General features: G+C 37.0%; 1 protein-coding gene across 2 annotated transcripts in view; it reads left to right on the top strand.

The window, feature by feature from the left end:
- The first annotated feature begins 910 nt into the window (after positions 1-910).
- LOC574751 (Krueppel-like factor 3) overlaps positions 911-23,466 on the top strand; it is a 40,068-nt gene continuing 17,512 nt past the window's right edge. Inside the window, exons 1-4 of one of the 2 annotated variants that reach the window (XM_030980713.1) lie at positions 911-1,189; positions 8,864-8,906; positions 19,291-19,348; positions 20,054-20,161. In XM_030980713.1, the coding sequence (XP_030836573.1) occupies positions 943-1,189; positions 8,864-8,906; positions 19,291-19,348; positions 20,054-20,161 (456 nt within the window). In that variant the 5' untranslated portion in view covers positions 911-942. The remainder of the gene's footprint in view (positions 1,190-8,863; positions 8,907-19,290; positions 19,349-20,053; positions 20,162-23,466) is intronic. The other variant, XM_030980714.1, reaches the window with a different exon arrangement.

Below are 23,466 nucleotides of genomic sequence, written 5' to 3'. Positions count from 1 at the left end.
CGCCTCTCTGATAATGCCTCAGTGGGGCATTAAATAGAATAGCTGATCATTAGAAAAATTGACGAACGAAACAATATACATGCGGTCTTTCACTTCCAAGTGATTTTATTTAACTGAATTAAAGGGAAATGAGAACCCGTTTAGAAAATGTAAATGTCAGGTTCGAGGTGGGTGTTTGTGTACACTATATCTTGACCTTTTAAATACTTTCATGCAAGTTGGCTTATATTCCAAACTATTTTATTCCTCGTCGGATGAAGAGTGACGTGCATTAATTTTATGGCAATGATCATACAGCCTGCCTCAATCTGCCTCAAAGAGATAGAGAGAGAGAGAGAGAGAGAGAGAGAGAGAGAGAGAGAGAGAGAGAGAGAGAGAGCGTGATAGAGAAAACGGGGGGGGGGGGGGAGGGGTCCTGTCTCTGTCTTTCTGAGATTCTTATCCTTCAACTCTCTCGCTATCTCTTATCCTAAGCATTTGCAAGATTCTTTATCAAGTTAGATAAGAAATTTAGATATGAAATTGAATACAATATTGATTAATTATAGCTCAATGTTATGCTGCTGAGTGATATATGACGAGCAACGAGCATATTTCTGCTTCAGACATTTCTCAGGACTGTTGGCATGTTCAGGCACTATACACGCGTACCCTTTCTTATTCCAACCCCACCCGCCCCACCCCACCCCACCCGCCCCGCCCTTACCAGTTATGTAGGCTAATCGTCCGAGTCATGGATTATGTCCTACATAATATTGTAAATATTTAAGCTGTGCGAGAAATTATCAAACGCGGTGTTGTGTAACGTATTAACAAAAAACCTTTAGAGTATTATGTTATCAAATGAACATATATTATACCCAGACCTACCCCCTTTTCAGAGGGTGCGGTGATATTAAAGCTGTCTGACCTCGGGGAGGTTCCCTGTAGTCAAGAACCCGGATGCTCTTAGAGGGTGTGGCAGCTCATATTGTGGGCGACTGTCAAACGCGAAAAGCCTGCACGGATCTCTCGATAAGAAATAATAATACTGTACATACAATCATGGAGTGCGTACCTTCTAGCTCCGTGGAAACCTCGCTGAAAAAACTACGCCCTATTCTCCCGGCAGAAGAAAAGAGGCGAGATCAGGGGGCGGACGTGATCGGGAGAAATAAGTACTGTGCTTACACCAAATGCAACGAAGATGGTGAGTTGTATGGGTAGTTTTATCTGTGTTTTTTGTCGTTGTTTGATTTTGAGGGATATGATGACGGTGTTTCGCATGCCAAGCCCTTCGTCGTACGTGCCCAACCCAAGCCTTGCCCGTGTAATGCCAGCTTGAATATAACGCTAACATACACACACCGCACGACTTGCAGCTGTAGGGCGTATGCATAGCGAGAAACGGGTGCGGCCGCAGCCCTTATTGTATACACCGGCTGCATAAATGGAATCAGTGTGTAGAACACTATAGTAATTCCCCGTTCCCCTACTTGCTTGCGCGGTGTGTTTATGTATTGAGTCGAATCGAACAGAACTCGGTTCGTTTATGGTTATTTTCAAGGCCATAATATCAAATAATTCTGCTGTGGTATGTTTGAACTAAGATTGATCACTTTAAGGAATTGTTAAATTGAGCCTATTTTGTGTGAATACAAGGGGACATGCTTGAAAGCACCCATTCAATGCAAGTCTTCCATGGCCCTTTACTAGTACATGATGTATACATAATGACAAATGAAGCTTTTGCATTGTTTCTGCGAGGAATATGTGCCTGGCATGCATGTGTATTGCAGTACATTTTATAAAAGAGTATTATTATATAATGAATATAAAAGAGAACCTTTAATTTGTTATTGTGGCTGGTTATGGAATGTACTTGAATGGAAAGGGAAACTAAGATTATATTTTGTTTTATGGTTCGCTTGTATAGATTGGAAGCGCTTATACATGGTACATGCAGTTCTTTTGTTTATACCAGTACATGTGTATAACCAATGATCAATAATGAACAAAATTATTTTAAAGATATAAGTTGTATGATGTTCTTCTGTAAACAAAAATGGGGCTTCACTCAATTTCACAATAATTAAAAGATACAAAATAAATCAATAATAAAAACAATAATAAAAAAATGATAAAAATCAATCAATCAATTAATAAAAAAATAATAAAAGAAATACAAGAACTACAATTGGAATTATATTGGCCTGTTCATCAAATCTATCAAAATTAGAGCAGGAATATAGACTCTATAATTAGTAACTATAAGGACCCCACTTCAAAGTTGCCACTAACAGAATTTGACATATAATTATAATAATATTGGTATGATCATCATGGATCTAAGAAACAGAGTCCCACAGCATCACATCCCTGCTGGTTTTTCCGAGAGAAACCCAAATTAGATCACCAGATCGGCACTGCAGGGGAGATGTGTATACAAAGGAGAGCACCTAGGGTTGTATGGCCTTGTTTTCAAGGGAAGATGATTGCAATGGAAGCCTACTGCTGTACTGTTAAGACAGAATATAAAGGTATTGTGTCACACATGATGTAGTTTGTAGAGATTTTGAAGTGAATGCTTGGTCGAGCATTAACGGTAAAGACCAGTTTTTGAAACGCCTCCCTCTCAAAAAAATGAAATGGAAGCTTTTATAACCAATCATGTGAAAGAATATGTTTTGACTAAATACGCAATGATACACATTTTGCCGAGAAACCGCCTACATGTACTAATTGATATATTTGGTAAAATATTATATCTATTTGGACCTGATAGATATAACGCATGTGTCACGTAGTCCCATATACATCTTTCGGTGTACAGTGCTTGTAACTTTACCAAGACTGGGCCAAATTTTGATTAATTCCAGAACCTTGCAGTACACACCAATACTTACATGTATGTGCTAGATTATCAACCTTTTCTGATCAATTCCACAAAGTTTCTTTCACAAAGTTTCTTTAACAATGCAATTGCATGACCATAACTGGTCTTTATCTTTAAGCTTGAATAATGTAATAATTAGGGACTAAAGGCCTACAGATGTACATGTATGTAGGCTACCGGTACATATTACATGTATGATTCCTGGTTGCAAATAATTATGGATACAAAATAAAAAAATTTCATCTGCTTGGAGCCAGAGGAGTTTCATCTCTTATCGTTTAGGCCCAGAGTTAGGCCTAAGCAGGGAAAAAAATTAATATTTATTTTTCTGGGGCTACTTTTCAAGCTTGCCTGCATGAAAATAACATTCAAAAATTTGTTTTGCATTGAACTCTATGCAAATTTACAGGGACTCTTTTCTGATTTTTGGGGGCTATTTTGGGCATTTCGGGGGCTAATTCACCCGAGCCCCCGTGTATTTTTTCACTGTAACATTGTAAAGGGCGTGTCCCATTGTAAGAGGTGTGTAAGACACACTTCTGGGTCGTAGCAGAAAAGGTGCCAGATGGTATGCTGTATTTATTGTAAACAATGATTATATTGATTTTTTTCAAATGCTAGTTATGGAACTGGTATATATCATTCTTTTATAGCGTCTGTTTGGAGCAGGGAAAAAATTACTTTAAAAATTTTGGGGGCTACTTTTCAAGCTTGCTTGCATGAAAATAACACTCTTTAATTTGTTTTGCATTGAACTCTATCAAAATTTGGGGGCTCTTTTAAGACTTTCGGGGGCTCTTTTGGGCATTTCGGGGGCTCATTTGCCCCAAGCCCCCGTGTATTTTTTCCATGGTTTGGAGCCAGAAGAACGTTAATTCTTCATGTACAGAAGGGCATTATGCTTTGACACAGATTTATGACCCTTCTGGCTACAAACAGACAATATCATGTAATATAATATGGATGCGTATATGATGTATGATGTTTGTTTACATGTCATCTGTTCGGAGTGGGAAGGAGATGAAGATAAACTTTAGTTCTGGTAAAAAAGAAAATTAATTCTCACAGAATCAAATGAAACTTACACTGAACGTTCAGGACAACAAATAAATGACATGTGCCAAACAATTTTGGAAGAAAATATATACTGGCTGAGTAATGAGCATAGAAAGATAAGGAAATCAAGGTGTACATGTAGTAGCCCCGACACCATTTGTGTAGTCCCATATACATCTTTCTGTGTACAGTGCTTGTTACTTTACCAAGACTGGGCCAAATTTATTATGATTTTGATGACTCCAGAACCTTGCAGAAGTTGCAGTACACACCAATACTTACATGCTACAGGATCAACTTTTTCTGATCCATTCCACACCTTTTCTTTCACAATGCAATCGCATGACCAGAACTCACCTTTATCTGTAACCTCTACAGGTGTTAAAGCATATCACCCTCCTGGCTCCAAACATGATATACAATACATGTATCATGTATGTCCATTTAATTACCAGTATGTATTAGGGAGGGGGCAACAAAAAGAAGACAGAGAAAAGGAAATCCATTATTTTCTCATATATGGTACATGTACATGTATGTTTAAATGTCTTTTGTGTTGTTTTAAAGGAAATGGACCAGTACATCAAAGTAACATTAACATTGTTCAACATGATATTGTGACCGAACATGAATTTATTTTCGTACATGTACAGTGTAGTAGGGAGTCAGAACACCTACATGTAAAAGAGAATGTTACTTTATATGTCAAGTAGCGTTAACAAGATAAAGCTAGTATTAAAAGTAGAACCAAACTTTCTTGGGGTCAATGAACTTTCTTTCTTTCTTTATCTATTTCTGTATGTTTCAACAGTGTACATAGTATTATCATGACCATCACGGTAGTAAACACTAGATTACGATCATTAATACATTTGCAATTGTAAATAATACAAAAGCATTCAGAGGTATGACAATATATATCAATACCAACTATGTCCATAAGAGATAGGAGATTGCAAACTTGCGATTGATCAGAGGACCAATAAAAAAACAATAAAACAATTGGGGCAAAATAACAGTATCTCTTTTAGTGAGGTTCCGCTGTATGTATGTATGATCCTTTTTTGAGCGATACTGTACATGCAAATGTACCTGTGTGTGAGATTGTAGGCTTTGATTGGTAAATAATTCGCACTAATTAGCACTTTCACCCAGCATGCAACGTATGGAATGAATAAAAGCGCATCATATAGTACATATTGGCCTACAAAAAGCACCCTATTGCATACATTAACATTTGATGCCGACTTGCCATCAAAATGAGGATTAAAAATAGTTGTTAGTACACTACCGGTAATTGAGTTGAGAAGATAAAATCATGTTTAGATTATATCGGTTAGTGTGGCATTTTAATCTCTTGAAATAAATGTGACGTTGATATGCAACAACAAACATTGTCTGTTTACTTTTAAATCATATTCCGAAAACCAAATGCACAACCAAAAGTGAAATACTGTACATGCATACTAATGTTATACTGCTATACATTTTATTCAATGGCAGATAGCATTTTAGTTTGTAGGTTTCATATTTATTAGTACCAGAAATGTTTGTTATTACCAGAAAACATGACAGCTCTTACAATATATGGTTAACATACACTGAAATTTTAGAACCTCATAAAAAAAATTAAAAAACGGTTAAGATTTTGATGGATTTTTGCTGTAGGACTCTTATTTGTTGTTGTTGGTACTTGGTACACCAACTATTCAACGACAACAAATTCCTGAAAATATCAGTAATGACAATTTAGAGGAATTTTCACCTGAGGATGCCATTTTTGTGGTTAAAAGTTGATATTAGTCATGGAGGAGCGATTTTGTAGAACTCCAAAACCACACCAAGGCACAGTTCGATGGTTGGTGATTGTATGTAAATTTTTGGCGGTGTTGGCCTCACACCCTACTTCCCACCCCAGGAAGGATTCCTGTCGTTGTACACGTAAATAGTTAAGGAGTATAAAGAAATAATGGATAACGCTAAATCTGAAAGTGTATATAATTCCATGGAACCCAAATTGGACTTGGGTTCTGTGTGTAAGGTGTGTGTTAAACTAGTCTACTCAACAAGACCTTTACTATTAATTTAGAATGTATTACAATTGCAGTACTGGTATATCTTTTTGTAGAAGTAGCATTTGAAGTTCAAATTTTGAATCGAGTATAATCATTATAGCCACATGGAAGCCCTTACATCAAGAGCAAAACAGGATTGGTGATTGGTACTTTAAAGCGCTTAGAGACTTTGGTAAAAGCGATTTATAAGCACCGTTTTTATTATTATTATTACTAAAGGTTGATCTTTCATGATAGGGCACTCATTTGACTACTACAGACTTTAAATTTATCTTGACTTGGGGACGAAAACATGTATTTGAAGAGAAATGGTCACGAAAGGTAATTTTAAATTGTTTTTCATGATATGAATTGTCTGGAGTTTGGTCCTTTACAATTTAAGCAACTATACACACATGGCTAATGATGTACATGTACGGTACGGTGTATGTCAGTAGTCCTTCACTGTAAACCATCAACATAGATAAGCATGCACATAATTATACACATGATATTGGGGACATTATTACATTGTCTTTTACATGCACAATTATTACCCTGCGACCATATAAAAAGTATACAGGTACATTATCTATGACATTCATTTGCAGGTATGATTATTTCGCTTCCCCGTCTTTAATTTGCATCATTATCAGAACCCGATATATATTAAACAACAAAGAGAAGAAAAAAACCCAGAGAGAGCGAAATGCAGAAATGTATATTCAGGAAAGTACATAAACAGTGAAATTAGATATTGTAAAAGATACATAAAGAGGTAAAGATAGTTGAAAAGAGGAATGAAGGAGAGAGAAAGAATGAAAGAGAGAGATACAGATAGAGAGAGCAAGAATGAGAAAGAGGGAGGTAAAGAAAGGCGGGGGGGGGGGGGGGGGGGGACCAGAAGAAGAATGGCATAAAAAGAGAAAACTCCTCAACTGTCAACCTTCACCTCGTCCATATTGTCAATATTTCAGTCTTTAGGGACATTGTTTACTGCAGTATATATGGGTCAGTTCGTTGATCAAGGTCTGAGTTCTTGTCCAAAAGTAACCTTTCCGAGGACTGACCTAACCACCCATTAAATTCGATTAAATTTACCTGACTTGACTGGGAGGTCATGTGATTGACACCGGGATTATAGAACAACTTCAAATACAGTTGAACGCCTTCACTGACAGGAGTGGTTTTGAATTGATAGTTTTTTAACAATGAAAAGTGGCAAGCCTGTATTTCCTTTTTTTTTAAATTCAAATTTGGTTGATGCATCCTTACGTTCAGAATCATTGAATAATATTCATGATCAAGATGGAGAAATAAAAGAGGTTCAATATAAGAAATGTTGTCTCATGAAGTGTTGTTTTTAATACATGTTGTGAACTTGGTGGCACCATAATAGTTCATCAATATTTTACAGATATATATCTACTGTAGTGCATAATGTAGTGCCTAATTACATAAAACTGCGCACGTCAGACTTGGGCACTATTTTAAGCGAGGGTGTGCGGTACTGGTGCGTTAAGTAGTCTACTCACAAGCCGCTTTTATGTTTGCAAAATGTATTTAAAACTGTAATAATTATAGTATTACTAAACATGAAATTACTAATAAACAGAGCACAATATTTTATTTGGTGGTTGGTATATATATGAATAATACTCCTGGCTCGAAACAGACGATTGGTCCCTGTAGTGTGATCATTTTCTCTGTGCTACATTATATATTATTGTATACTGCACCATCCTACACTTCTGTGCATGCATGACCTGCTACATGCTATGTACATGCCCTATATCTTGCAACATTAAAGGCAATCTATGAGTTCTATAAATAATGACAGGAAATAATTTCTTACAGGTCAAGATAAAATGTCACCAAATATTTAAGATTACGTATTAATGATATCTGCCAGACGATTTTTGGTAAAAAATGTATACTGGGAGTGCTGAGAAATGAGCAAGAAATTTTTGATAAGGAAATCAAATTGTTACACGTAGTCCTACATACATGTATACTGTATATAACTTGTAGTACCATATGTGCAAATTTATGTTATAATGAAAGGAATGTGATATTTCAGCAGGTTTTTATTCATTTGATTATATTTTGCTTGTCCAAAGTGACTCTAAACAATCCTCATGATAAATGCTTCAGAATTATATTTGTCTGTTTTGCTTGAAATGCAGCGACAGAGGTCAAGATTAGCTTCAATTAATAGTTACTAGCAGCTCCAGGGGACGGAAACCGATTCTACACTCAAGAGACATCAATAGTCTGGGAATCTGTAATTCATAACAAACGCGATCATAAACCGTCTTGGATACTGTCTGTACATGTACATGTAGGAGACAAGACTGTTATTAACCCAGGCATGAAATGCCAAGAACAGAGTGCTGAACATTTGTCTCAATTAGCGTCATTTACAAAGTTGCCACACCCTGAATTAACTGCCACACCCTTGCGTCTCGTTAGAAACCCAACTGTTTTAATAGCTTGTAATCTATCTGCTGGAATGTTAGTGATATGGAAATTGATGCTCTGCGCTTTTGGAAGGGAATGGGAATTAAGAGATATTAATTATGTACTGTAAGGTATATGTTCGAAAGAGAGAGAAAGAGAAAGAGAAAGAGAGAGAGAGAGAAAGAGAGAGAGAGAGAGAGAGAGAGAAAGGGGGGGGGGGGTCAGAGTGAGAAAGCTATTTTGTTGTTGTTTCTTTTAACATTTATATTAATTTCAAAAGTACATGAATTAATATAATGGTTTTGGCTGCTTCATGTACATGCTTATAATCATTCTCTGAAAGTAGTTTATGTGGAATATACAGATTCTTGGTAATGTGTGTAATTTTTGTTTCGGTTTCTTATTTCTTTGAACGCAGAACAAGTTTACACAGCATGTGATGAGTGTATGAGAACATTTTGGTAAGTACATCTTTAAAACTTGTTGTCTTTTAATTTTAATTTGCACTTGTCCCCCATTTCTCTTCATCCCTCTCCTTTAATTTGTGTCCTTTCCTTTGCCTCTCCTGTTCTGTTCAACCCTTTGTCATCATTTTTTCCAAGAACTATTAAATACAATGATGTAATCATTCCTCTTTTAATCTTTCTTTCTATTTGTTCCCTCCATTCGTCTCTGTCTCCCCGCCCCTCGTCTACTCTCCCCCTCCCCCTCTCCCTCTGTCTCATCGCCTCAATCCCTCTCTCTTCCACACCCTTCTCTCTCTCTCTCTCTCTCTCTCTCTCTCTCTCCTCCCTCTCCTCCCTCTACTTCCTCTACTTGACGATGTCCCTTGCTCATGTGGTGTAGCTTTCAGTGTCCCTTGGCCCCTCTTTCTCAGCCTCCTTCTTCTTCCACTCCTTCGCTTGTAACTTTCCCTTTCTTTCTCTCTCCACTATCACATTTCAACGGCTTGTTTGGAAAGCCTTTTGTTCATGTTGGAATATTCCTGTTCGGGGATAAAGACCTAGGATATCCTGTCTGCTCAACTTTAATTCTCACCCAGCAAGGTTGTCTGTGGCTCTTCGGGTCTGGGTCATAGGACGGTGAAGACGTGAATGAAGAAAAGGAAGAAAAATTGACATGATCCAAGACCAGAAATACCAAATTATTGTCATGTCACACCTCTTCAACTGGGACATCAAGTCCTTTCTCTGGCATTTCCTTATCAATGTCAACTCTAATTATTCAGCTGTGAAAATATTCTCCTAAAACAGTAAATGTAGATCCACTAAACAAAAAATGCTAGTTGGAAAACTATTTATGAATTTAACCATTAGAAAAACTTTCTATTTCTGAGGCCAATTTTGAAAATATAATTTTGAAAGAGTTTGATTTTAGGCTTAACAGTTTACAGTATATAGTGTTTTTATTTTAATGTTACTACTTTTTTCCTGAAAAGCCTCCTTTCAAGGTGAAAGGTCAAACCTGTTTGAGTGAGATCAGGATATCTTGATTGTTCTTGATTGTTCTCGATGACCTCTCATATTAATACGAGGTAGACATTGACTGGGCGGTCCTTGTGGAAATCTCTGAATTCCTGTCTACTGGCCAGAAAACTGACCGCTTGACCATTTCAATCAAGTTTGAGTTTGCCCGTCATACTACTTAAGTGGACCTGACAATTCCCATACCCCTTAAAGAATCCGGCGCCTTTGATTTCATCATTAACTTCTTGACTCTAAGTTGTTTATTGTCTGTGGCAAATTAAGCTATTAGTCCTTAATACAGAGAAACATGTAGTTTAAAAAGAAATCATCTCCTGCTTTAAAGATAATTGTTCAGCACTGGACAGGGAAAAAATTAAAGCATTTATTAGCCTCTTTTATCTTTATCAATATTCAAGTATAGTTGATTGCTAGTGGATTAAAATAATGGCTTCTGAGCCAAAACACAAGTAAATATTGTTAGGTTCTAGAATTTTGGGCCTATGAAACATGATTTTATTTATTATTTTGTATACCATTATGAAAAATATGAAATGCAAAAGTTTGTCAGAGTTTCAAGTGTCAAAATATTAATTCTGTTATTAAATTTTAAATTTGGTATAAAACATTTTCCATGTTCACAAACTCCACAATATGTGTACCGGACCGGTACATGTTTCCATTTTGATAGAAAAAAAGTGAAATTTCTTAGTCCAAATGCATTGTATAACATTCAAAGTTTTGGAAAGGATTTGGCAACCATGGCACCGAAAAGTTTTGTATTTGTATCACCCCTACCCAACCCAGCAATTTTTTTATGAACCCCAGACAACCCTTCATGGATAAATAGACCAAAAGTGTTCTTTCTCCTTTAGAGGCGGGGCTCAATCCCATTTCCAGAGGCTCTGCTGCATTGGTGCAGAAATTAGTCATGCAATCCACAGACACAGGCTTCTTTTTTATTTGATTTCTCACACTTTCCATGAACTTTCAATTATAAATACTGACTTCTCGGGTATTAAAGGTACTATTGAAGCTTCCGGGGGCTGTGGGAATTTAAAAAAATCCAATGTAGGATAGCAAAATCACCAAGACAACAAACTTGAAAGGTGAAATATTTCTTTTCAGGATTCAGTTATTTATGAAATTGCCATGTATGATATTTTCCTCCCTGCATTTTGGAAAGCAATGTTGAAAATTCACAAAAACACTAATTTCATTAATTAAAACACAATGATACAATTTTCTTTCTTATTTAAAAAATATTCTTAATACCAGTATGAGATAGATTTATGAACAGTTCAACCTCCCTTTTGCTACCCCAAATGAAAATAATAAATAAATTGTGCATTTAATTCACATATAATCAAAGTATATGCCAGCTCTTGGTGAAATGACAGCTCCCAAACTGTTGACTGCGATTGACAGGTTTCAAACCTTGTTTCTTTTCTCTCCCTCCCCAAATATATATTCCTAGAAGATTCATATGCATTGGCTCAAATTTCATGTCAAACTCTTGACATATAAATAACTATCAAAATGTTGAATATAGAATTGACAGGTCGGATGGATGCCATTGGGGTAAGGTTTGATTAAGGGTCAACAAGTTCACTGGCATTTTGTGTCATTTCCTGTGACTATTGATATGAAGGAATGTCGGATCAAGAGTGAGAATGGGATATTAAAGAAGAAATAGATTTATCATTAATAATCACATAGAGAAAAGTGGAATTTCCTAGATTATGCATTCAAAATATACCCCCTCTCTCTTCTAATTTTATAAATTATGTTGTAGTAGTTGATATACTGAATAACAATTATTAGGAAAAACAAAATTACAGCGTGTATTGAAAATAGAACAATTTAAAGGTAAATGTATTGGAATCGCCCCAATTTCAAAAAATGAAATGGAAGCTCTCATTACAAATCATGTGAAAGAATATGTTTTGACTAATACATGATGATAACAAATTTGCCGGGAAACCGCCTACTAATTCATATATTTGGTAAATTTGTTTCTCTCATGGTCTGTGAGAGATATAGGATAGTCCCATATACATCTTTCTGTGTATAGTGCTTGTAACTTTACGAAGAATGGGCCAAATTTCTTATCATTTTGATGATTCCAGAACCTTGCAGATGCTAGATGATCAACCTTTTCTGATCGATTCCACAACGTTTCTTTCACAATGCAATCGCAATGCAATACTTCTAAATAAATTAATGAAAAATTTAACATTAACAATTCTTTCTCTCATTCTTGTAATTTCTGCCTCTTCTCCATCTCTATTTCTTATTTCTGTTTCTCCATCTTTCTGTGTGTATCACTCCGGATGTTTCTCGATAGGCTTTCATTTATTATTCTTTCCCTCCCCACCTTTCCCTATTCCCTCATTCTCTCACCATTCTCAATTATTCTAACCCCTCTTTTTTTTACCCCCTCTTTTTTTTTACCCCCTCCCTCCATGTATTTCCCTCCTCCCGCCCTCTCTTGCTCTGCTTTGATAAATAGTTTCAGTTCAGACTACCGTAGTGAATACCACTACACAGCAGTCTGCATTAGTAGACTAAGTTGAACTGCAATCAATAGAACTCCTTTCCTTTTCTCACACTACCCTGGAAGATACATACGAACATGACCCCACGTGGGGTCACGGCGGTTCACCCCAGATATGGGGCGGAGGCTGCGCCCAGTTTTTTTACCTGGTGAGAAGGCCATGGCACCCAGACAATAGACTTGGGATTTGGGGGACACTGAGAGGGAAATTCCATGATCGTCTTAACTATGAATTTAGGCTCTGTAGCTACTCACTGATCCATGAATGAAAGATTAGATGATCTATGAAAGCGAGGTCGCGCCTCAGAGAGCACATTCTACACATAGGGGTAGTTGGAATTTTGTCATCAGCCTTTGTCCTTTGAAGTAATGTTTCTTTTTATTTGATCCACCCACCACCATCAGGAGGATGGGAAGATTTTTTTTTTTTTTTTGGGGGGGGGGGGAGGGGGTGGTATTTTTCGTATTAAACTACACCTAATCCTTGACATTATGTACATATATATTACATATTGAAAATGATTAATCTGTCTCCTAAGGGGAAGGCAGAGGGAGGGATTTCTTTAGAGATTAGCCTTTTCTTTTCCCAAGAGCCAAAGTTTTGCATGATGGATCATTATTCCTAATTTCAGTCATTTTGTTTACAAGACGTTTCAAATTTTAACTAATGCTTTATTTTCCCGGAAAAAATGAAATGATTTAGTTTCTATTATATGCATCTTGTTGTCCTGGGTCATAACGTATGTCAGGCAACTGTGCACCAAAAATGAAATGATTTAGTTTCTATTCTGTAACAAAGCAAAACAAAAGCTACAGAAATAGCCCAACATCCCCAACAAAATTATTTGATTTGTTTCCCATTCTATTAATTCTATTTTCATAAAGAATGTTCAAAGATCAAGTTTTTTTAATTTGATATATGCACAGGAAAGATAGAATTAAAAAAAATAAATAAACATTCCAATCCTACAACAAAATATCAGTTTAACAAAAAAATGAAATGCTTCCTGAAGAAATTCTATTTGAAAATTCACCAGTCTAGACAATTTTTAGTGAAAGTAATCTGTTCAGTGCTAGAAAGGCATTAATTCTGTATAAAATTACATGGGCAGAATCCTTGATAGCAGTACATGTTAGTACCTTTTCTGGATCTCAACAAACAATGGAATAATATTTTGTGTTGTGCCTTGGCGCGGGAATGATGCATGCTTTGATGAGAGTTTCTGTGAAAAGCAATACGGCCATGAGCCATATAAAGGAATGCACCCTTCGGTTTCTATGTGCGGACCTTGGATCTCTCAACCATCATCACCAGCAGGACTAGTCTGTGCATTCAGACTCTGATTATGGTATTCTGAAAAATCTGATATTCTGAAGAATCTGATAGTTTGTCGAGACAGCAAATGGAGATGTTCACTGTCCATTCCATATTAAATATTACCAACCAAGAGATGTGTTTTGAAATGTCCTATTTCATAGGGTTAGCAATACAAGACTTTAAAAGTGATGAAATAGTTGATTAATACATTATTTATTGCTGATATATAACAACATATCCATTTTAGAATTATTGACGAAAAGAATATGGAAAAGAATATGGAACCTTTTTTCAAAATCGTCCACTATAAATCATATACAAACAATGCACTGACAGCATCACAACTATCTTCTCTCTTGAATTGTCCATTTATCTAAGTGACCTACTTGTACAAGTACACAATGTACCCTTCCAGACCATTGCATTGTAAATATTGTCATTTATTTACATTGACCGAAGTATTTCAAAGGGAATTTAACCTCCTTTTTTACAGCTTCACAGCTATTATTTTCTTTCAAATTGAATTCCGAAGGTCAGATTTTGACAGATTAATATGGAACAACTTAGTAGGGCATAACTGCCATGTTTATTCTAAAAATCTTTAGAAGTTTTAAACATTGCCTTAAATCATTGTATTTCTGTTGAAATGCATATTTGTCTAATAAGAGAGGGCAAACTCTGATAGAAGCCAAGGCCGATTGAATATGTCATTTATTATTTCAATAAATGATTGTTGAAAGCATTTCCAAATTGACCATTGACAGCAAATAACAATGCCCATTGAATTAAGTTGTCTTTTTTCATATTAATTCCAAGGCCTGTTTAATAGTGCTGAATACAATAGAGCACTATTTGATTTTGCTCTGGAATTTTATTTGTTTTGCTCTCAAGGTTGGACATTTAAATTTTTACACTTTTGCACTTGTCATTTACAGCTTGTGTCTGTTTTCATTAAAGATTGATCAGAGGTTAAAAAAAAAGAAGACAGAAAACAGACAGATAGAACATAACTTTCAAGAGGAAAGAGAAGTAGAAAGATTTGTATGTGTACATGCAAATATACAGATAAAGAGAGAGAGAGAGAGACGTATAGAGAAAGTCAGGGATACACAGGGAGAGAGACACACTCATGGGGGATGGGGGTGATATATATATAGAGAGAGAGAGAGTGGGGAGGGGGTGAAAGAGAAACAAAAATATGGGTTGGGGGAATGAGAGAGTGAGAGAGGTTCAGGGACTTGCAGAGAAACACAACTATAGAGGGGAGGAGGGGCAGAGAGAGGGACAGAGGGAGGGAGGGGGAGAGAGAGGGAGGGAGTGAGGGAGGGGGAGAGTCAGGACCCACAAAGAGAAACAAACATTGAAGGGGTGGGGGGGGGGGAAGGGGGACAGAGAGAGAGAGAGAGAGAGAGAGACGGACAGACAGAAAAAGGGGAGTGATAAAGTTAAAGAGAAAATGAGTAAGAAAAGTAGACAGGAGAGATAAGGGGAAAATAGAGAGAGAGAGAGAGAGAGGGGGGCCGGGGGGGGGGGGGGGAAGCAGATTTAGAGAAAAGGAAAGAGAGAGAGAGAGAGAGATAAAGTTAAAAAGAGAGAAAGATATAACAATCGCTAACCCAACCCCATTTCAGAGCAGCTCCAACCAGGAAGCAGACAAAACAAACTGCACCCACCTTCCCCGCAAGTACAAATAGTCGACCCTAAAAGTTAGCCCTGTCTATATGAACAGACAAATAATAACAAAGATTAACTTTACTTTTTAAAATCATAAGTCACCCTCCAATGGTTCCAAATGACAATTGCCTTCTATAGGAATAACCTTGCACCCACAGACCATTAAACTCTTGCATGTTCCCCGCAAAAGAGAGAGAGAGACAACCGCCGCCCCAGTTAGAAGAGGCGCTATTCACCCCTCTTAAAGCACCTGCTGCCAACTCCTATTCATTCTTTCCCCCTCGTTGCTCTGCTGCTGCTGCTGGAAAAAAAGAAGAAACAACGTGGGCAGGAAGTTGCGAGCTGTTAAGGATTCCTGCTGAAAATGCGTGAATATTTGTTTGGCGAGAGCTATAATTGGACTCTTAATCATAACACTGCCGCCGCCGTTTGTAGAATCCTATCCTGTTTTCTGTGCACATGTTCCGCCGAGTCGCAGAGCCGTTTGACACCTCATGGATTTATACTGGAAACAAATGTTCTACCATGACTACTTTATGTACATGCATATGCTGCATAGGTAAGAGTCCCACCTTCCTAGTTCAGAATGGAGCACAGTTGGTCTGTTTGGTGTTCATTTGTGGTGCTTCTGACAAGTCGTTACTTTCATGATGAAGGTGTCACTTCTGACAATCTCTGCTTTGTTATGCCTCCGCCACCGAAGGTGGTGCCGGAGGCATCATGTTTTCGGGTTGTCCGTCCGTACGTCCGTCCGTCCGTCCGTCCGTCCGTCCGTCCGTCCGTACGTCCGTCCGTCCGTCCGTACGTCCGTCCGTACGTCCGTCCCGTTTGACCGTTATCACAATATCTCAAGAACCATTTAAGATTTAAACTTAAGACTCGGGAATAGTATTTATCACCATAGGAAGACGATCTGATTAGATTTTGGAGTACGTAGGTCAAAGGTCACAGGTCACAGAGGTCAACTTATGAAATTCCTTGTATTGAGTTTGTTAGCGCGATATCTCAAGAACCATTTGAGATTTAAACTTCAAACTTAAGGATAGTATGTATCACCATAGGAAGACGATCTGATTAGATTTTGGAGCACGTATGTCAAAGGTCAAGGGTCACAGAGGTCAACTTATGAAATTCCATACATTGAGATTGTTATCATGATATCTCAAGAACCACTGGAGATTTAAACTTCAAACTTAGTGATAGTGTGTATCACTATAGGAAAACAATCTGATTAGATTTTGGAGCACGTATGTCAAAGGTCAAGGGTCACAGAGGTCAACTTATGAAATTCCATACATTGAGATTGTTATCATGATATCTCAAGAACCACTGGAGATTTAAACTTCAAACTTAGTGATAGTGTGTATCACTATAGGAAAACAATCTGATTAGATTTTGGAGCACGTAGGTCAAAGGTCAAGGGTCACAGAGGTCAACTTATGAAATTCCATACATTGAGATTGTTATCATGATATCTCAAGAACCACTGGAGATGTAAAAACTTCAAACTAAATGATAGTGTGTATCACCATAGGAAGACAATCTGATTAGATTTTGGAGCACGTAGGTCAAAGGTCAAAGGCCACAGTGCACATTATGAATGCAAAAACAGCTTGTGATCGCGTTATCTCAAGAACCGATTGATGGATTCATGCCAAAATTAGGTCATGTTTGTTACTTGCAGAGCCAATGAACTGAGTAGATTCTTGGTTCATAAGGTCAAAGGTCAAAGGTCATGGGCCCATTATGTATGCAAAAATAGCTTGTGAACGCATTCTCATTAGAACTGACAGATGGATTACTATTTAACTCAGAACATCTTGCAGAGCCAATGAACTGAGTAGATTTTATGGTCATGAGGTCAAAGATCAAAGGGTCATATATGTATATGAGAAATTGCTTGTAATCACAATATTCTGAGAACCTGTCAATGGATTACCATTGAACGTGAATTCAATTTTTTTTTTCTGTTTTGGTTTGTAAAATTGCTCTTTAACGGAGGCATCATTTTCGACTGCGCGCAGTCGAATTCCATCTAGTTAATTGATATCTTGATGATTAGTTTGACAATAAAGATAGGTCTAAATCTATAACAGATCTCGGCAGAGAATAACAGCATTGGACATGACCTTTGTATTATACTTCCTTTAATCCTTATTCTCGTCTGTTATACGCTCGAATGCAGGAGGCGCTACTCAATCCTCATGGTACTACATTGTATCTTTCAAGGGAAAAAGATATCTATTTGTCATTATGAACTTATTTGTAATTTAACTGAACAATGACTAAAGTAATGTCTGTAATACTCTCCATTTACATAATTTACACCCTGTTCATTTAGACGACTTTCCGTTTCTGAAGCTGATTTGGAAATATTGTTTTTTATTTTAAGGTTACAACTTATTTTCCTGAAAAGTCTCCTTTCAAAGGGAAGATTAAATCTGTTAGATGCGAATATCTTGATTGTTCTCGATTGTTCTCGATGACCTCTTGTTTTAATACAAGGTAGACATTGACTTAGCGGTCCTTGTGGAAATCTCTGAATTCCTGTCTACTGGCCAGAAAACTGACCGCTTGACCATTCCAATCAAGTTTGAGTTTGCCCGTCCTAATACTTAATTGAACCTGACAATGAGCACACCCCTTGAAGAATCTGACACCTTTGATTTCATCACTAATGTCTGTAGGACTGTCCATGTACATTTACAACCTGGACATTTACAAGATAGGATTTCCTCAATTCTGCCCCTAAATTTGTTACATAATGCATTCTTTCTGCACCTCTAACTTGCACACTTATCCCCAAACCCTTCTGCACCTCCCCCCCCCCCACCCACCCTTCCCCACAACACCCTTCCCCACCCTACCCTTCCCCTCTCCACCCTTCCCCACCCTACCCTACCCTACCCTGCCATACCCCATTCTACACAAGCAGATCTACAAGTAGGTGAAGGTTTAACATCGAAATATTTTTTGATTGTTATTACCTTTTTTTGATTCGTTGAACGTGCAGTTAACACAATATTTTCTTCTTTGTGTAAAGAGATGAATCATACATCACTGTGTACCGATTATTTGATTCAGGATGAATGAACCTGTTGAGTACTGAACTCTCTCCTTCCCATAGACTTATAACTGGAGCCAGCAGCTTCCTGTTGGTAATGGGTTAAACATTTTTATTATTGATTCTCTAAGAAAATATGTTGTAAAAGTAAATATGCCAAATGAACCCTAAGAACGAAACGCTTCTCCTGATGAATTGTTCAGGCCTAACTGGTATTTCTCTCAATATTTTTACAATGTTTTATATGTCAATACTGTACCTGTTTGTCTTTAAAAAAATTGTCTATGACAAATGACAATATTGTATGTCAAGACTCAAGAGTCTACAACAATATTGTTTGTCAAGAAGAAGAATTCCCCAATCTTATGGACAATACTCTTACAAATTGAATCAAACTACCAAAATTTCTTCATTCATTTCATATCATGCGAATGTTCTTTTTTCTCTTTAATATTTTATAGAAATCCCCTTATGACCCACCTCACTTCAAAGTAAAGATGGCCACTTTGTCCCTTCTCGAGTTTGATTCCACGTAGTTGCTTTAAGTCAAACCCCTTCCTCTTGAAATAATGGTTTGTCTATAATAAACACCTCAAAATTTTCAAAAATATCCTACATTTTTGTCCAGTTTTAAGAATTTCATTCCGTGCTGTAACTGTAAAAGTTTGTATTAAAAAAATATCAAGGTCATTTAAAGTCAAATAGAGAAGTGTACACTGCACATTGAACCCTTTTTATTCAAATATTTGTTTATTTGTCTTTCTTGCAGTAACAAACACATCAATAGTGGTATACATACATGTCATCAGCAGAAAGCCGCTACGTTGGTAAGTTTTATGGTATTCACATAGTAAATTGCCCATTGTGGTGGGTGTGTTTAATCAACAATGTCTAAATTAAGATATGCATTTTAAATGTGTTAACTTTTGTCTGATGTTTATGGCTGACAAATTATGAAAGGAAATTTGTAAGTAGCTAAAGCTCTGATTTGTATACACCATGGGTGAAGTAGCGTTTTTTTTATTAAGGAAAAATGAAAGTTTGTCATGCAAAAAAATTGCTCCTCTCCATCCCTGAAGCTTGTTAAAACTTCTTGACGAAAAGAAATGATATGGGAGGAAAGAAGGGATGGTGAGACTCCGGAAAATCATATAGAAGGAGGAAGAAAATATGTAGGGGAATAAAATTGCTCCTACTCCTCTTAGGGATGAAATTATGGACTTTTTCAAAATTGTTAAACTCTAGGAAATTCATTGAGGTATAAACAATTTTGATTCTGCAATGTACAGTTAACTCGGCATAACTTGAAGTTGCACAAGTCAAAGTTGCACAAGTCAAATTTTTCGTAAGTTGTAAAAAAATTTGGGGACAAACTGGCGTATCATTTACACTTCCTAAGTCGAATTTGTCCCAAGTCTAACTATTTTTTTTGTCTTAACGGATTTGACTCAGAACTTTTTTTCAGCTTTATTCATTTGTTAATTAAATGTTGTTCTTCTCTTCCTCTTTTGCTCCATCTTTCTGTTCCCCAGGGACCCCTGACAGTCACACATACAACATCATCAGGCACCATGCATGACGGGGTTATAGTATACCGGTCTCCTCCCCCCGGTTGTAGCAGTATTGAAGACAGTAAAACAGTGAGTTCTTATACCACCCCAACACCAGCATGATCAAAGGAGGAGCCATCCCACTTGTGATCAGTGTTAAAGGCTATAACATATATTTTATAGGCTGTACGTGTTCATATCCCTCGAAAACAGGTCTTTGCCTCCTGCTTGTACCATTATACATGTAGAAGACACTTATAAAATCATATTAAGTTTGTGTACCCTATACCAGGTACAATTATTAAGGGAGACCCCCCCCCCCCCCCCCCTTTTCACAAAATAATTTTTGGTTCATGGATGCTGCTTTGGATGTGGTGTTATAAATGTAAGATTTCACAGCATCTTTTATTTATTTTTCACTGCTGCCCCCTCCATGATGCCCCACCATTTTCTTTTTTGGGGATATCTTGTAGTCTATACATACATACTCAAGCCCCTCAAAAAGTTGCTGAAGCCCCCTAACACACAATTTAAAACAAAAGTTCAAAGGGAAGCTGTTTTATCTACTGCAGCTACCCCCCCCCCCCCCCTCTTTATGCTTGCATGATGCAAAAGTTGAGATACATGTAGGACTATGACACTCTTTAACCTCATAACCACTTCGCATGTGTCAATGTGTTACTTCCCCGAAAACAGAGAGGAACCGTCATGTCACGTCTGTGCCTTGCAAATGGTTAGTCTAGTTGCCAGCTCTTCCGTGATATATGTATTTTCCTACTTCTGTCACAGAACAATAGAATAATCCAATTTTTTGTTTTTGGAGAAAAAAAGAATCCTATTTGGGGGGGAAGGAAGTTGCTGTCATGCTTGGAAGTGGTGGAAACAGTCATGCAGAAAGTTGGACACTTTCCACCTGTTTGTGCAGTTGCTATAACTCATTTTGAATGTAAAATTCATGAATTCTCCAAAGATTTTATTTTCTGAAATGTTCAACACCCCATACACATGTAGCCATTCTCTTTTGGTGTTTTTTTCTTTCTATGAGAACTACTTTTTGATAATAATACCATTGTGTTAAATACATTTACATGTAGGTGCTGTTGGTACTCAAAGCGCATAAAACAGATAGGAATTGAAGCATAGTGGGCTATGTATATATTCATGGAAACATATGTGCAAACATACAGGAACAATCACTCTCCTTCCCTCCCCCAAATTAAAGCTCATGGTAAGGAAATATAAAAGATTGAAGTACCATATTTCTTTTTGAAGCTTAAATGCCTTGCAGTTGAAAGGAAACATAAGTAACACCTACATGTACATCACATGATATTGAGGGGGGGGGGGGGGGGAGGGGAGGGGAGTGTTCAAAAACAGAAAATCAAAAATCAATTATTGAAGTCAAGGTTGATGGATGAAAATATTGAAATACATGAAAAAGAATGATGAAAGAGAACAAAGTATTTGAGATTTGGAAGAGTGAATGTACCTCTGCGGAAAAGCGTGCTTTTTCTTTGTTGTGGGTTCAGAATACCTTATACTGTATCAATAGTGTGGAAGAAGTAATTTTCTTCCAGCAACAATTGAGACTCCGCAGACTGTAACGTTGGCTTCACCAATTTTTTTTTTTTTATATATCTCTCATTTTCTGCCCATTGTACAATTTTTTGTTTGTTTACTGAGTCCCCCAGAGGTTTTCATAGAACAGGCTATTCAGATTTACTTTGCCGTTTCAAAAACAATTTTTTTTTGTAATTTTGTTTTTCACTTTGCCAGTTTCCCCACCACCCTACTATAAAAGATGCTTACTCTTGTGTGATGCTTTTTGTGTACAATAAAAAATGCCTTTTAAGGGGGTGTAAACTGACGAGACTACGTGTCTTTCCCGTGGCCTGACTCGGGTCCAATCGGGTATAATACCGGTACGCAAAATATGTAATAATAGCCTATTCTAAAAGATCCCCCACTTGATAATTATTAATTCAAACTAGGGTGGAAAGAATATTGCATGAAAAAACATGCTCTAGTGTACATTCTTTTGGGGACTGGATTTAACTCGAAGTTGGATGTACAGGTATTAGATACATGTACTATTTTCATTTACTAAATTAAATGGTTATTATTTAAAACTTTGTGAATTGCTTTAACATTGCAATTCACTTGTGGACATGTGTTGTATATCTAAGTGTTAAGTATCGCCCAAAGTAATAACTCCTGAAAATGTCTTTGTCCCAATCATTTATGAAAATATATGTACTTGAAAATACCAGGTTAATACAGTAAGGAGAAAGTGAAAGTTAGCCAGCAGTCCAGCACATCATATAACTGTAAGAAGAAAGAGAATGGCGGATAATAAATCACTTTTCATAGCTCAAATAAAGGACCCATAATTATTCTGATGAACATAAATCGTCCCTATTTTCACGAAGTGACGGTAGTGAGGAAAATCGTAACGCAAAGTGAATGCAATTTTTTTTCACTACCGTCACTTCGTGAAAACAGCGAGGAAATGGTGCAGGGATAGCCAAGTATATGCCATAGTAATGCAAAACAACCCACATTTTTAAAGGAAAAGTCACTTTGAACACTGTTTTAGTATACTTGGGTATATATACTAACACATGAAAACTCAACATATTACAGGGTAGGGTTGTGATGGTACGATTCTATTTACATGTAGACCGTATGAAACGTGTGATAAAAGTAATCTTAGATTGTAATCCAAAGGCAGAAATAGAACTAATTTTGCCCAAAGAGATTACCCGGTATACACTCGTTTCTACAAGAGGTCGTTCACATGTAGGCCTATTAGACCAAACTCTTCAGCCAAAACACCCTATACGTACTGATTCCATAATTAGAAAATCACCTCATTTTGCTATAGAATTTTAAGGACCTTACAGGTGAAGTGGCTCTTTAACTCCTGCAACAATCGCTGCTTACAGTACAGGGCACGTTTTTTAATGAAGCAAATATGAAGGTAGGGCACGGCTATGTCAACAATTCAATTTTTGGGGGGCTGGGTGGGTCCAGGCTGGCCTGCATGCCAGTGTCACTCTACAAGCTATGGTGATGTACAGTTAGCTTGTAAATCAACGGACAACATGTTGGTATTTGGGCAATTCCAAGGTGTTTGGCCAATCAATATCCCATAAGTTACCACATATTGTAGAGTTCCAAACTTAAGATTACCTCAAATGTGTCGTTCTACCTCATATTTGGTCTTCATTTCACATTTTCTTTCACCCTTTCTCTCTATCTCTCTTTCTCATTTTTAATTTTTTTTTTTTTTTTGCCATTTAATTAAGGGCACATGTCCCCTCCCATTTAAAGGCTTCAAATTAAATAAATCTAATTATGGCTCATATGCAAAGCCTGTGAAAGTAACATGATCC

Source organism: Strongylocentrotus purpuratus, unplaced genomic scaffold (genome assembly GCF_000002235.5).
Source record: "Strongylocentrotus purpuratus isolate Spur 01 unplaced genomic scaffold, Spur_5.0 spur5_scaffold_11, whole genome shotgun sequence".
In the NCBI taxonomy this organism is placed as follows: Eukaryota; Metazoa; Echinodermata; class Echinoidea; order Camarodonta; family Strongylocentrotidae; genus Strongylocentrotus; species Strongylocentrotus purpuratus.
Note: the sequence above shows the minus strand (reverse complement) of the source record. Positions and strands in the feature narration are given on the sequence as shown.